This window comes from Daphnia pulex, chromosome 1 (genome assembly GCF_021134715.1).
Source record: "Daphnia pulex isolate KAP4 chromosome 1, ASM2113471v1".
Classification (NCBI taxonomy): domain Eukaryota; kingdom Metazoa; phylum Arthropoda; class Branchiopoda; order Diplostraca; family Daphniidae; genus Daphnia; species Daphnia pulex.
The window spans coordinates 6682261-6695775 of record NC_060017.1 but is presented as its reverse complement, the minus strand read 5'-3'; the positions used below and the strand labels follow the sequence as shown (position 1 = coordinate 6695775).

The window sequence follows — 13515 nt, the reverse complement described above, 5'->3', positions numbered from 1 at the left end:
TTATACCGCTCACGGATAAGGCCGCTCACAATGTTTGTTATGGCAGATGTCCTGGCCCAGTCCGTAAAAGTTTAAAAAGCTCAAGAAAAAAATAAAATAAAAAGAAAGATACAAATAAAATCAAATAAAAAAAGGGGTTAATCACTCGCTATTGGACATAAATGCAGGCGAATGTCAACCCCCTCTCTCTAGTTGGATCGTAAAAACAGTAAAGACCGTCTCTCTCTCTCTCTCTCTCTCTCTTTCACTGGCGGAGAAAAGTATTTTGTCTAAAAATAGATGGCGAAAATGGCGTAGGGTGAACAACACTCGGTCCCCGTGTAATTGAAACGGCAGAGTATAGCCTGTTGGATTGAACAATATATGGAGTGGTGGGGGGGAGGTTTAGAAGAGATGAGCGCAGGAGGGAGCGAAAGTCAGTCTAATCTCAACTGGGCACAGACTTTTATATGTACACGCGATCTTATTTGTGGGGTATGCGACCCTCAGTAGTTCAACAAAAAAAGAAGACAGGAGCAGCTGTCTATTGGCTCGAGAGTGTTGAAACGCCCCACGCATTCTGCACTTCTTCTTTTTTGACCCTCGCTCTACTCTACATAAATACTAATGTAACTCGCATTGTTAGCTTTTGGAAAAAAAGCTCACGTCAGAATTCATCGAGTATAGCCCTCCAGTTTACCTAGAGACCTATATATTTGTCCATGCGCGGCCTCCTTTTCTTTTTTGTATTTTCTTGTATGCCTGGTAAATTGGGCGTGATCTGATCTTTCCAGGGTGGTGGAGGGTCAGAGGTGGGAGACCGCCAGACACAAACGGGGCATCCTCATTTCAATGATCAGCCAGCGCGTCCCCTCTCGCTTCGTCTCTTTTGATTTCACACGATCTTATTGTGTAATTCGGACGGACGGACAGATTTTTTTGATTCCCCCTCACTTTTCTCTTGACTTATTATATTCTATCCGGACTATAGAATGAATGCTTTGTTAGTCTTTTTTAGACTAACCGAAGACAACTGGGGCGAGGGTTATTGCTGCAGAGGGGTCTCTCTCATATCTGGAGCCACACCTTTTATAGAGCGCGCCAGTATCGGAATGGAAATTAATTGGATATCAATTTTTTTTTGGGGGGGGGGGAAACGGCCCATCAAAAAAAGCGGGACAATGCCAGATTTGGTATCGCTTACGATTTCACCTCTAATAAGGGATAATGCGTGAATGCGGCACGCGGGAAAACGCAATTTAATTTGTCCATTCAATAGAATAGCTCGAGCCAAGAGGCAGCAGCGACTCTTGTGAAACGGTTCAAAGGGAGACAGAGAGATAATAAAGTCGAAACTATTCTTGGCAAGTTGCTATTTTTCTTTTTCTCTTTGGTGGGTCGAGAATGAAGAAACCCAAATTGTGCGGATCGCAAATCCTCAACGCGGTCGAAACGAGACAGCTGCGCTATTTAGCGCCGTCTCATGGTATGTGGGCAAATGTTATCTTGTTCTATTCTATTCTATTTCATTTTCTCTTTTCCTTCTGGATCCTTTTTTTTTTAAACATTTTTGAATTCCTTGTCGTCGTCGTCCGTGGTCGATCTGGCAGTAAGGACACACGGATTTGGCCGCCCATCGAGTTATTATGGAGCAGTCATTTCGCGGAGGCTGGCCACCGCGGCAATAATAATAAACAAGATTATGGCACGAGAAGGAGGGTCTGCACTCTTTGTGTGTGGCTCCTGTCCCATTCATTTCGGGATTTTTTTCTTTTTTTTTTCTTTGTAGCTGTGACAAAAGAGATCATAACGTCCTAGCGTGACATTTCACCGACTGTCTGACGCCACTTAAACTCGGATTTTTTTTTTTTTTTTTGCGGAGCGCTATATAGCCAGTTCGCCGGATGCCCGCTAGATTGTGCGACCATCAAAGGCCATAAAAATCCAAAAATGCCAGTCGTTTTCGTTTTGAAGGATCGTGTGCGCTGCGCTATTTCCGTCTTTGTCGGGTCTCATTTTCACATTGGAAAGATAATTACGCGCATTTAAAACCTTTATTTTTTGACGTGACTTAATGTCTAAACAAACTTTTGTGCAACAACAACATTTGGATTTAACCTTCCGCTTTCTAAATTGCTCAAAGCAATCAACCGAGATCACGAACGTAATTTTCCCCAAACGAAAATTGGTCCTCGTAGTAATTGATTGCTTCATCTATGGGGGGGGGGGAGCTCTCATTCAATCAGGAATAAATCACTGGGTCGAAAGAAATTTAACCCCAAAACTTTTTTATTCCATCGAGTCGAATGATGAACCTCTTTTTTTCCCCTTTTCTCTTTTGCTGGGCCTCCCTCCTGGGTGTATATTTTTTTTCTCCCGATTCCTTTTCTCTTGCGTGATGTAAGACGATACCGTCGTGAATAATATCCGTTGTGGTTGTGTGTGTGTGTGTGTGTATGTCAGACCTTCAGAATGAAAGAGAGAAACGGGATCTTCTGGTAACGAGCGCGGGACGATAACACAACACGCAGACTCTCTGAAATTGACCGGCGACAATTTCAACTTTTTAGTTGAAAGAGAGAGAGAGAGAAAGAGAGAGAAATAACAACAAAAGCTCATGGTCAGTTGTGTCCCCCGACCTTGTGGAATAAATTGTTCCTCTTGTTTGTTGTTTATTTTCTCTTGGTAACGATTTTATTTACATTTTTGATTCCCGACAAGAAAATCATAATAAAGTAACCCAAACAATATTGATGATTTTCGATTTGTATCCGCCGTGTTTCTCGGCCATTTTCTTATTTATCGCCCATGAGATCGCACACACTGCGTCGTTTCAACCTCGTCAGTTTCCATTTGTTTTCGGCATTCCACGTGAAATGAAAAGTCGGACATTTTTCCTAGTTATCCAATTCTTTTTCCGTTGAAAAACCACCGAGCCTTTCTTTTTATTTTCGTTACCTTTTTTTTTATTTAACTCCCGCCTTTTATAATTTCTTGTCGTGTGTTATCCCAACGAAACGGAACTGGAGAACTGGTTTTTTTTGGGGGGAAATATTATTTTTATTATTAATTTTTTTATATTTTTATTTTTGTTCGTTTCTTTGGCTGTGGCGCTTGTGGTATCTTGTCGTCGAGTCGCCCGTCAAAGTGGAAAAAGCTAAAGAAGAGAGAGCAGCTAGTAGGTTTACATTGTAAATAAATAAATAAATAAATGCGTCGATAAATATTGGGGAGCTTCAAAAATGTCGGGATTTGGAAGGACCCTCTCTCGGCGAGTGTCTGTCGGCGGCCGGTTTGGGAAAATTTAAAAAAATAAAAAGTTTTGAAGGGGAAAAAGAAAAAGAAAAGAAAAAGGGAGAAGAAAAGTAAAGAATCGATTTCGTGTTCCAGTTTTAGCTGGGCTGTCAGTGCCGGTTACACAATGTCGTCGGGAGATGATGTATGCCCGCCCATGTCTATACCCCGTGATTTGTGTTTGTGTGTGGGGGGATTGGGTAGAGACGTCCGCCAAAAAATTTTGCATTGGCGTCTACATGGGAATTTGTCTACTTTTGAATTCTTATTGATAACCTTTTGAAAGTCAATTGGGGAAGACACTCCTTATAGAAATGTTTGAATTTTTGGGCATTGTGTTATTATTACTTGGCTGTTGCCCCCCCACTCCACACTATCTCGTCTGCCTTATTTGGTTCGATGTCTGCATCAAACTCCGCACGTCCCGATCTCGTCCCCTCCGTTGGCGAAATACTCCGACCACCACCACGTGAATCACCGTCGTCTTTATTCGACGGGAAAAAAAATAGAAACGTGACGGCGTTTATGGTGACTTCATCCTCCTCCGACATACATATATGCATATTATATATATACACCCCCCCCAGTATAGTACATGTGTGTATTTTCGGTTATTTTTATTTATTTTTCCTGTCGCCGGGACTGACGGTCCCCCGTTTTTTTATCAACCGCGGCGGATTAGTCGTCCCTTCACTTAACAAGAAAAACTTCCCAAAAAAGAATTGAAATTTTTCTTCTTCTTCTATTTTTTTTTTATCGACCAACGGATTTCCGCAGTGAGTGATGGTGAATGTGTTGGGCGACATCACGCAATGCCGCCAATACCCACCACCACCATCGCTCAGCTAAAGCGACTACCAGTGACGAATTCCTCATTTGATTCCGACTTGCATGTCTGTTTCGGGAACTGTTTTTTGTTGTTTTCTTTTGTTCTTTTGTTTATCCCTTTTTGGTTGTTTCGATGAGAAAAAAAAGGGGGAAGAGAAAACACGTCATGCAGGAACCAAGAATGACGCAAGAGTGGAATCCTAAAAGCTAAAATGCGAATCGTTGAATATTTTCTTGGGGCTTCTTCCCTAATGGCGTTTTTCTCTTTTCTCTCTTTCTTTAGTTTGCATAGTGATGCCAAGCTTATGGTATTATTTCCTTTTGATGTTCCAATCAATTTTTGTCGCACCCACATTTATAACTCTTCTATTACGGCCATATACCGCGGCTTGAAGACAGGAATTTTTTATTCGGATACGCTGGCATTTGGTATTCGTTCGCCTGTTTGGTATGCGTCAAACTGAACTTGGAACTTGGCCGGCTACTACACCGGCCGGCCGGCCAGTAGGGCTATATACACACGTCAACCTTTCCGTACGTGTGTTTCTTCTTTCTATTTTTTGAGTGATGAAAGAAAATGGGAGAAATCGGATGAAAAATGAGCCCACGGACCTTATTTGAATAAGTTGACACAATGAAGAAAAACCTAGCGAATCAGAGGCCAAATGGTGAGGGGGGGTTGGAGAGAAATGATGTAACTCATTCTCCATTTTAGGGAGAGGATGATGCTCTTTTTCTCTTTCGGAAATGATTTATGAATCATTTCATCTGACACAAACGCCATGAAACACTACCGTATAGTATACTCGTCGACGGTCCTATCCGATCGCAGACGCTCCAAAACATACCCAAATTCTCTCTCTCGTGCGTGCGTGCGCTGTGCGGACCCCAAAACGTTACGGAAGTAAACAGCTCTCCAGAGATTCTTTCTTTGCTGCTGCTGTTGAGTTTGTTGTTGTTTCTTTCTCTCTCTCTCTCTTCGTTTTCTAGTGGCTTTTCAATATTTCTTTCATTCTCATTGAAACCCGGAGCAGCAGACAAACAAACAAGTTACCAAGAGATTCCTCGCCTTACAAACACACACGCGGAAATCAAATCTATCGAACATTCTTTTTTTCTTTTTCTTCTCTCAAAAAGATAGCGATGGAAACGAGGCGACACACGGCTTCTTTCCGTTTCGAATTTCTTCTTTTTCATCCACTTCTCATCCGGAGTGGGGGGGACTCCGGATCGCGTCATCGCCGACCGACCGGACCTTCTTCTTCCAAGTGTTTCGACTTTGATCAAGTCTTTCTCGATTGCCGATTTAAACACTTTGACGCTCCGTGAATGATGCCATCAGCTTTCGATATTATAGCGCATCTGATTAAGCCGCAAGTGTGAAACAAAAATGCCGGAATCAGAAAAAGAAAGATTGAAAAATGCGTGAGCCGCCGTCGCCGCCGCCCAACGCGCCACCGTCGCCTTTTCGGGTTGGACTTTTGGCCGGGCCCAAGTTTCTTTCATTTCAGTTGCAGCGCGGCGTTTGCGTGCGTTCGTCTGTGTGTGTGTGCGCGCTTTTCCCTCGCGGTCGGCAACTTTTAGCTCTTCTTGGTTCCTCCGCCTCTTTTTGCTCCCGTGTGCTGTTGTTGTGCTCTGGCAGTGCCATCCATTCTTTTCAGATACAAGCCAAACAAGAAGACTGTGTGTCTCTCTCTCTCCCTATGCACTAACCGAAGGGCACTCTCACTCCGCTCCGATCCGCTATATAGGGAGGGATAAGAGCGTGCCGATGCCCGGCTAGCAGTCAGTGTGACACCGGCTCGTGTCGTGTCAAGAGTTGCTTCTCTTCCTTTCGTCTGTGTTTTGTTTTTTCCCCCCATTTTAGAGATTTTGGTTTTTCTGGTAGCCCTCTAGCTGCTGTGTGAACAGATCGTAATCGGCCCCCGTCTTAAGTAGTAATACTCTTCGCTGTGGTGTGACTTTCGTACATTCTTTTCTCGCCGGTTTTTTCCTTTTTTTATCTTTCATCTTGTTTTCGGTTTTTCCATCGTCGTCGTCGTCGTCGTCGTGGATATCGATCGCCTCTAAAAGCCTTCCGTGGTAACAAAAAACACAACAAATTGTTTTTTTCTATTTTTGGTCATCGAGATTATGCGAGTTACATAGAAAAAATATGAATTGATTTTATCTGAAGTAGAAAAATGTTGGCAAAATAATTGGAATTGTTTTGTCAAGTGAAGAAAAATCGCAACTGACACGCTGGCATGTCTAGCTCACTTTTTCATTCTCGGTTCGCTCGGTCTTGGCCTCTTTTCCCTCTCTCTCTCTCTCTCCTCCGCTGCTGCTGCTGCTGCTGTGTATTACTCGGCGATTCATGTGTGTTACCCGCCACTGACAAACGAAAGCAAAAGAGATATCTATCTCTCGCCTCGGTGCTGGTGGACGAGCCCGGCTCGTTCTTCATACCACATCACAGTCACACAGCTGTCAACAACCCCAGCGATTCGGTCAGAGCTTGGGTGGAGGGTTGCGCAGCACAAGTAAAAGGAAGGAAATATATATGTTGTGGACGTTATAGTTCATCTGTTCTCACGCCGCTACGTTTTTTCACGCTCGTCTCATTCCCTACCAGACTCGGTTCCGTCCGTCGACACAGTCAGATATTTTTAAAAAATTAAATCTTTGGGATTAAGTCATCGACTTTGAGAATTTTAAAACTTTTGAGAAAAAACCCACGAAAGTTTAGGTGTGACTCTTTTTCGTCCATCCCACCTTGACCCTTTGAGGTTCGGCTAAGAGCGTGGGTGACAGTCATTTGTGTTTTTTGTTTTTTTGTTTGAAGAAGAAGAAGAAGAATGCCAAGGTGGGGTTAGACTGTTAGGGTAAAAACTGCTGTTGCCGCTGTAATCATCATCACACACGAAGAGGCTATATAACTCCCGCCCGCTACCGGCAGATATATACCTATCCCCTCTGGAGAGCTAGACCCACACACATGTTGGCATTGGGTGGTTTTTTTTTCTTTTTTTATATCTTGTAGTTGAGTTACACCTCGAAAAGCCATCAGAGAGATGAGGTGAGAGAAAAAGAGAAAGAAAAAACGAATGGGGAAGTTATTTATTTTTTCTTCTTTATCTGTTGGGGTAAAATAAAATCAAAATGGCCACGGAATGAGTCGTTCCATTACCACCGCGACGGACTCGGATGGCCGGGGAGAGCTTGTTGATTTAACTTCTCACTTTCCATGTTCTCTTGGGTATTTTTCTTCTTTCTTTTCCTCCCTTCAAAGTCAAAGGATTTGATTTTAAAGACATTTATTCAAGTCGCTTAAGAGTATTCTGTCTCTTGGCATGCACGATACTCTCTCTCTCTCTCTGCCTTTGTCTTGGTGTCGAAAATGCCTTCGTTTAGTACAAGTGTCAAGAAAACGGAGAAAAGAGAAAGAAAGAAGAAACGAGAAAAAGATAGAGACCCCATTCCCTCTTATTTGTGCTGTCACTAGCTAACACGCCCGTCACTTGCTCCATCCCACGGTGTGTGTGTGTGTGTGTGTATCGCTATCCTGTGCTGTCGCCCTATCCTGCGCTATTGCGTGTGTTATACGGCCGCTATAACATCCCCTCATTGACTTCTATTAGGGGCCCGTGTGTGGTGGTGGGCTGGTGGTGGCCCAGAGCTAAGAAGAAGAAGAGGAACTTTTTTTTTTCTTGGTTTTCTGGGTGTGTGTTCGTGTTTTGTCTTTTTGGGGGAAATAATCGTTATGTCTAGCTAGTGGGTTGTGGGTTATCATCCGCTCCGAGGGCCTCCCCATCGCCGTCATAAATAGTTCGACTCGATTTTTTCAGGGGGGGTTTTTTAAGTCTTAAACACATAGGAGGAGGAAAACCCTTTTTTTTTGGTGTGTGTGTCCATCCTCATCACTCGTTCACCTTGCCACCTCGTCGTGATAGGCCTATCAATCGAGCCAGAATTGAAAAGACTAGAGGGCGGCGATATAGAAACAATCGGAATAAAGTGGGCCACGGGCATTGCCCACCAAAACAAAAAACTTTCACGGACGGACCCGTTCATCAAAAAGAAGAACAAGGAAATTGAGGATCTGAACGACGTGTTTATTTTTTTATTTTTTTTTTTGTTTTTGGGTTTTGTTGGGAAAAGCAGAAATAATAATCGTTCAAACGATATGAACGGACAAACGAGATGGAGCGAACGAGGTTGGAAATCAAAACAATCTGATGTATTGACCCCGGGGGGAAGTTTGACCATCCACACACTTGTGGTTTTCATCGGGATTATAACCGAACGAACGAACGAAAAGCTTAAAGATATAAATACAGGGCGATGTGCATGTAAAGAGAGGAGCCAACGGGATGAATTGATCTGCTCTCTCTTTTTATTTTTGATATTTTTTCTTCTTTTGCTCCCTTATCAGTTTGATGGGGGTAACGATCCGTCATTTCCTCCCCCTTCAAAGCGGACCATCAGCTTTCAAGGGTTCTGTGTGTATGTATAGATGATCGTTGTGGCGGCTGGTTAGGAGAGAGAGAAAACCCCCTTATGTACCTTTAACTTGTTTAGCTTCTTCTTTTTCTTTTTCTTCGGAAGAAGAATGAGCGAGGATGAGAGAATGAAAGAGCGTGCCAGACTTTTTTTTTTAGTCTTTCAGACAGTTAGTGTCTTATATAGGAAGAAGCGCCCGGCTTCTTCTTCTTCTTCACTATGTGTGTGTGTCTATTTGTTTATGATGAAGGCCAGGATCTAAATCGTTTGGACCCGCCAAAACCTAACCGACCGAACCGCTTCGTTTTCCTCCTATAGACGTCGTCGGACGCTGCTGGGATCGTGTTTCCATCACTTTGAAACTTTTGAACATTTTTCTTTTTCGTGTGTGCCGGTGTGTTTGTTGCCGGCCTGGCACGTTTGACCGGCGTTTTCATCTGTTGAACAAGAGGTTCTCCTCGTAAGAGACCAACCTACAGAAGAATTTCAACGAGTCCCCAAAGGAACTGTTGTCCAGGCACCTTCTGAATTTGTTGAACGAAACAAAAAGAATAGAAGAAAAGGGTGTAGTCCTCCGCTGGAATTCCTTCCTGGAGAATCTCATAAAAAGGGGTGGTGTCTCTTGTGGTATTATTCTGATTGTGTCTGTGTGTGTGTGTGGCAACTAGCTGCTGGAAACTATTGCGTCGCTTATAAATAGCAGCGTCTATCTCGACTTGACCGTCGTCATCATTGTCGGTGGCTGTTGAAAAAAACATTTTTTTCGTGAGAAATATGACGTCACCGCTGCTACCGCCGACTGCCCGACCGAAATTGTGGCTCAACAAGTTCTACTCGGCCGACACCAGCAACGCTCTCAGGATGATGTCGCTGCTTTTGATCTTGATTCTGGTGAGTTGCATTCGCGTTTGACGCCATCTTCTTCTTTTTTTTTAGAATTTAATTTTTCGTTCCCTCTTGCGGGAAGACCATCGGCGGTACTTATGGCATTTCCCTTTAAACCCAATACTTGTTGGGATTTTTTTTTACGACTTTTTATTATCTGGGATTGTATGTGGGTGTCCGGTCGGTCCGATTCGGTCCGTTTCAGTCGTAATGGTTCGTTCCAGTGACCTTCGCCCCGTCACTGGCACCTGCTTATCGTGTTGCACGCGCGGCGGTCTGGGCCCGTCGTTTGTCGCTGTTTTGGGGAATCTTTGCCGATGCCGTTTTTTTTTATTACATCCCATCGTGTCCTTGTATCCTATTTATTATTCTCTAAGCAGATAAACCATGTGGGATGAAATAACACCAAAATTTGTTTCAATGAAATCAAAAAAAGAGACGAGCTAGCACATCATCATAATGTCGTGGATCAAACCCCCTTTGCGTATTCAAAACATTTATGGGGTAGGCCTAAGAGTATCAAATCGAAATAAAAAAATAAAAAGGACCTCACCTCCGGAAGGGATTTCCCACCTTTAAGGTCGTTAAAAGATGGGAAATAAAAAGATCTTCGCGGTTGGTCTCCGAGACTTTCTAATAATATAGCTCGTAACATAATGAATCAAACGGGAGAGAGAGAGAAATGCGGACATTTTATCATCATCACCATCACTCCATATGCAGCGCTATAAAACGTCTAATATTTTTATTTGGTGTGTTTGTCAGGTTTTTGAATGATTAACATTTGAAAATTTTTTTTTTTTAAATTTCTGAATTAGTTGCGCCATCAATTTCTCAACTTACGTGCGTCTAGTCCGCTTTTCATTTCTCTCTCTTTCTCCCGTTGGACATTCAATAAATAAATAAATACGGGAGAACGTGTGACACGTGTAAAAAAGAGATGAGAAGACGGACACATTCCGTAGTCGACACCGGTTTTATTTTTCTCTCCCCCCGCATCGCGCTACTGCTGCTGCTGCTGGCGTCCACTTGGGAGTCTTTTTATAGCAGCAGCAGCAAACATGTGATGCATGCCTATTATTGCGAGCTTTTCTCTCCTGCACAACACACACTCGGTAAATGGTTGGCACCGCACACACAATGTATATACCGTGTCAGGTAAAAACTCTTTGGGGTCGGCCGGGAACGGCGGCGTCTTTTTTAAAAAATGTGACGCGTCTCTCGTGTGCAGACCACAAACACGCTGGCTATGCGCGTTGTCTGTTGGTGTGAGAACCGACGCTGCAGGTGGACACATTGACCACGCCACCACATATACATATATACCCCATATAGACGAACCGGTTCCCCCCTCTCCTTCATCTTTGAACATTTCCAACCCGATCCCAAATGGGAAAAACTTTCCCAACTGGATTTTTCACGCGTGCTCGCCTTCGCTCGAGCGGCCGCGCCAGTTCTTCTTTTCAATACGAGCTTAATCCGCTGGAATGGCTGTCGCTCTCCCCACCACCACTACCACCACCACCATTCGACAGCCAACAACGCGACCGACGTGTCTTATTTTTCTCTGACTTTTCTTTTCTATAGGTGTTCTCTTTTGATTCTCTCGACACGTTGACATTTTCTTCTTGAAAAAGAGAAAACGAGAAAATATATTTTTTTTAAAGGACATTTTTAGACACACTTGTGTGTGTGTAGTAAATGTAGTATACAATGTGTGTTGTTTACATCGCCAACTTGATGTGCATTTTATCGACATTTTATTTTACGATTTCGGGTAATTGCGCTGACTCCCGAGCAGCAGAACTAGTTCATCTGCTGTTTCGGGACCAGCTTCTTTTATGGAAATAAAGAGAGAAAAAAAAAACGGTTCCGAATGTTGTGGGATGATGTATGATGATGATGTTCTTGGTAAAAACCTTTACTTTTTACATTAGAGCTTATAATCTATATACGTTGCGTAACTGAAAGACAAAGCTCCGTCACTGACTTTTTTTTTCTTCTTTGGTTTGCTGTTGACTGCGGTCCCTTCCGCGTCCCGTCTGTGTGTGCCCATTTTATTTTTTTTTATTTATTTTTTTTCTCTCCGACTCGATTTTTCATCCCCACAGACTTGGAAGATAGTCTTGAGCAACGAGCCAAAAAGCTTCTTCTTCTTCTGTTGCTGCTGCTATTCGCTGGCCGTTAGCTTATTCTTTTTACGGAAAGGGGGTAATACGCGCTGGGTCGGTTTTTTCTTTTGGGATTTGGGCGCTCGATTAGCTGCAGGCGGAGGATTACCAAGAATCTTCTTTTTTTCCTCTAGCAAAGAGCCTGGCCGTGGAAATGTGCAGCGTTTTTGCTGTTGTTGCCAGTGATAAATAACGGCCAATATTATTTGAAGAGATTCTATTGTGTGCGTCGAAGGTGCTTCGACACAATCGCCCGTGTAATGGCATTCCTTGTTCATTCAGCAGTTGCACACATGTCAATAGGTCGACAGGCTATTTAGACCAGGTATAGTGCCACTGCTGATGGCCGAGACATTTAGATGCGCTCGCCGATTGTTGGCATTACGGGATTGAGGCAACAACAAGAGAAAGAGGAGAAAAAAGGGACAGCCAAATGTTGTTACTTTTTCTCTACTCTCTACTCTCTCGTCTGCATCGAATAGCGACTAGACGTGACGAGTCCAAAAATGCTAATAGCTCCGACACCCAGCTGTTCGCTGGGGGGACGGCGGCCGTGAGTGCGGTCGACTATATACAAGAAGAGATTTGGGGAACATCCGTGGACCACCAAAGGTGGTCGGCCGACTCTAGCAGACGCGCCAGCCGATGAAAAAGTTGAAAAAAGAGAAAGAAAAAAGAAAAAAAAAACTCATCAATATGATTCTTGTCGAGATATGGCAAAAGCGTCTTGCTGATGCTCCTTCAAACGCAATTCCTATCCTATCGTAGGAACGATTCAACTCGCTTGTATCTTTTTTTTCTAAGAATTCTTGCGCCAACAATGTCGATTCTTTTATTTTATTTTATTTTTCTCCTGGATGAACGTGAGTCGCCACTGCGGCGCAAACTGTCTGCCATCAAAAGCCAGTCACGCTCGTTTGCCGTTGGATGTGTGATGGATGGATGGAGAAGAGGTAGCGCAGCGATCGCGATCCTTATCGCTCATTAGCTCAAGTTAACACGAACAGTCAACTGCTGCGTCCAGCTCGAGCAGAGACAGAAAAATCCACTCGCCTTTTTGTCATCGTTGTAATGTGGCCCGAGGTTCTGTGATAATTCATCGTGGCAGACAAGTCAGAAAACAGTTACATATTGGCGCAGGTTGTTGGCCGGGGTTTTTTTATTTTATTTTAAAAAAGAAACGAAAAATTATGCGCATAATTTTGATATTTTGTTTTTTTGTTTTCTCTACCCCATCACCGAAACGTCCGTCTGGACAGCGGAGACGTGGCGGCGGCAGAAGCAGCAGCAGCCGCTTTTTTTTCTTCTTCTTTATATGGCCATTGCACATCAAAACATCTTTTCACGGGTCGCATCTATTTAAGAGAAAAGAAGAAAAAAATAAACACGGCAACAACAAAAAGAAGAAGAAGAAGAAGAAGAAGAGATTTCTTCTTTTGCTTTTTTCGGGACTCACGGGGGGAAAGAAAGGAGATCAACTTTGTACTACCTATAAGTTGGGGGAGGCGCTACGTCGAGCGGGATTTTTTAAGCGTGAACACAAAAGATGCTGCCAGATGCTAAACGGAATATGTAGAGCCCTGCGTCAAATATTCGACTAGACTAACACATGATCGTGTAACGACGGCCGGCAACAAAATCAAGATAGACGCGCTGCTGGGCCGTGGTTAGCCACAGTTTTTGTGACTCACGCGTTCAGACTCTTCTTCTTCTTCTTCTGCCCTCTTGTAAGTGTGTCTGATGATAGCACTGCGTCTCGATATCTATGCAAATATCGACTTTCGTTTTCTTTTCATTTTTTTATTCGACTCTCTGGTGAAAGCCTTTGTGGAAAAAAATATAAGGAGCCCAGCGCAGACAGTAGAATGATGAAAGA

General features: G+C 43.4%; 1 protein-coding gene across 6 annotated transcripts in view; it reads left to right on the top strand.

Annotated features, from left to right (window-relative positions):
* The window catches only part of LOC124200035 (ADAMTS-like protein 4), a 77081-nt gene that overhangs the window by 39755 nt on the left and 23811 nt on the right, over positions 1-13515 (top strand). The window contains exons 1-2 of one of the 6 annotated variants that reach the window (XM_046596149.1): positions 5607-6183; positions 8834-9474. The exons of the other annotated variants lie outside the window; for them this stretch is intronic. Coding sequence (XP_046452105.1) covers positions 9358-9474 — 117 coding nt within the window. The 5' untranslated portion in view covers positions 5607-6183; positions 8834-9357. Of the gene's footprint in view, positions 1-5606; positions 6184-8833; positions 9475-13515 lie in introns of those variants that run through there. 6 annotated transcript variants of the gene reach the window in all.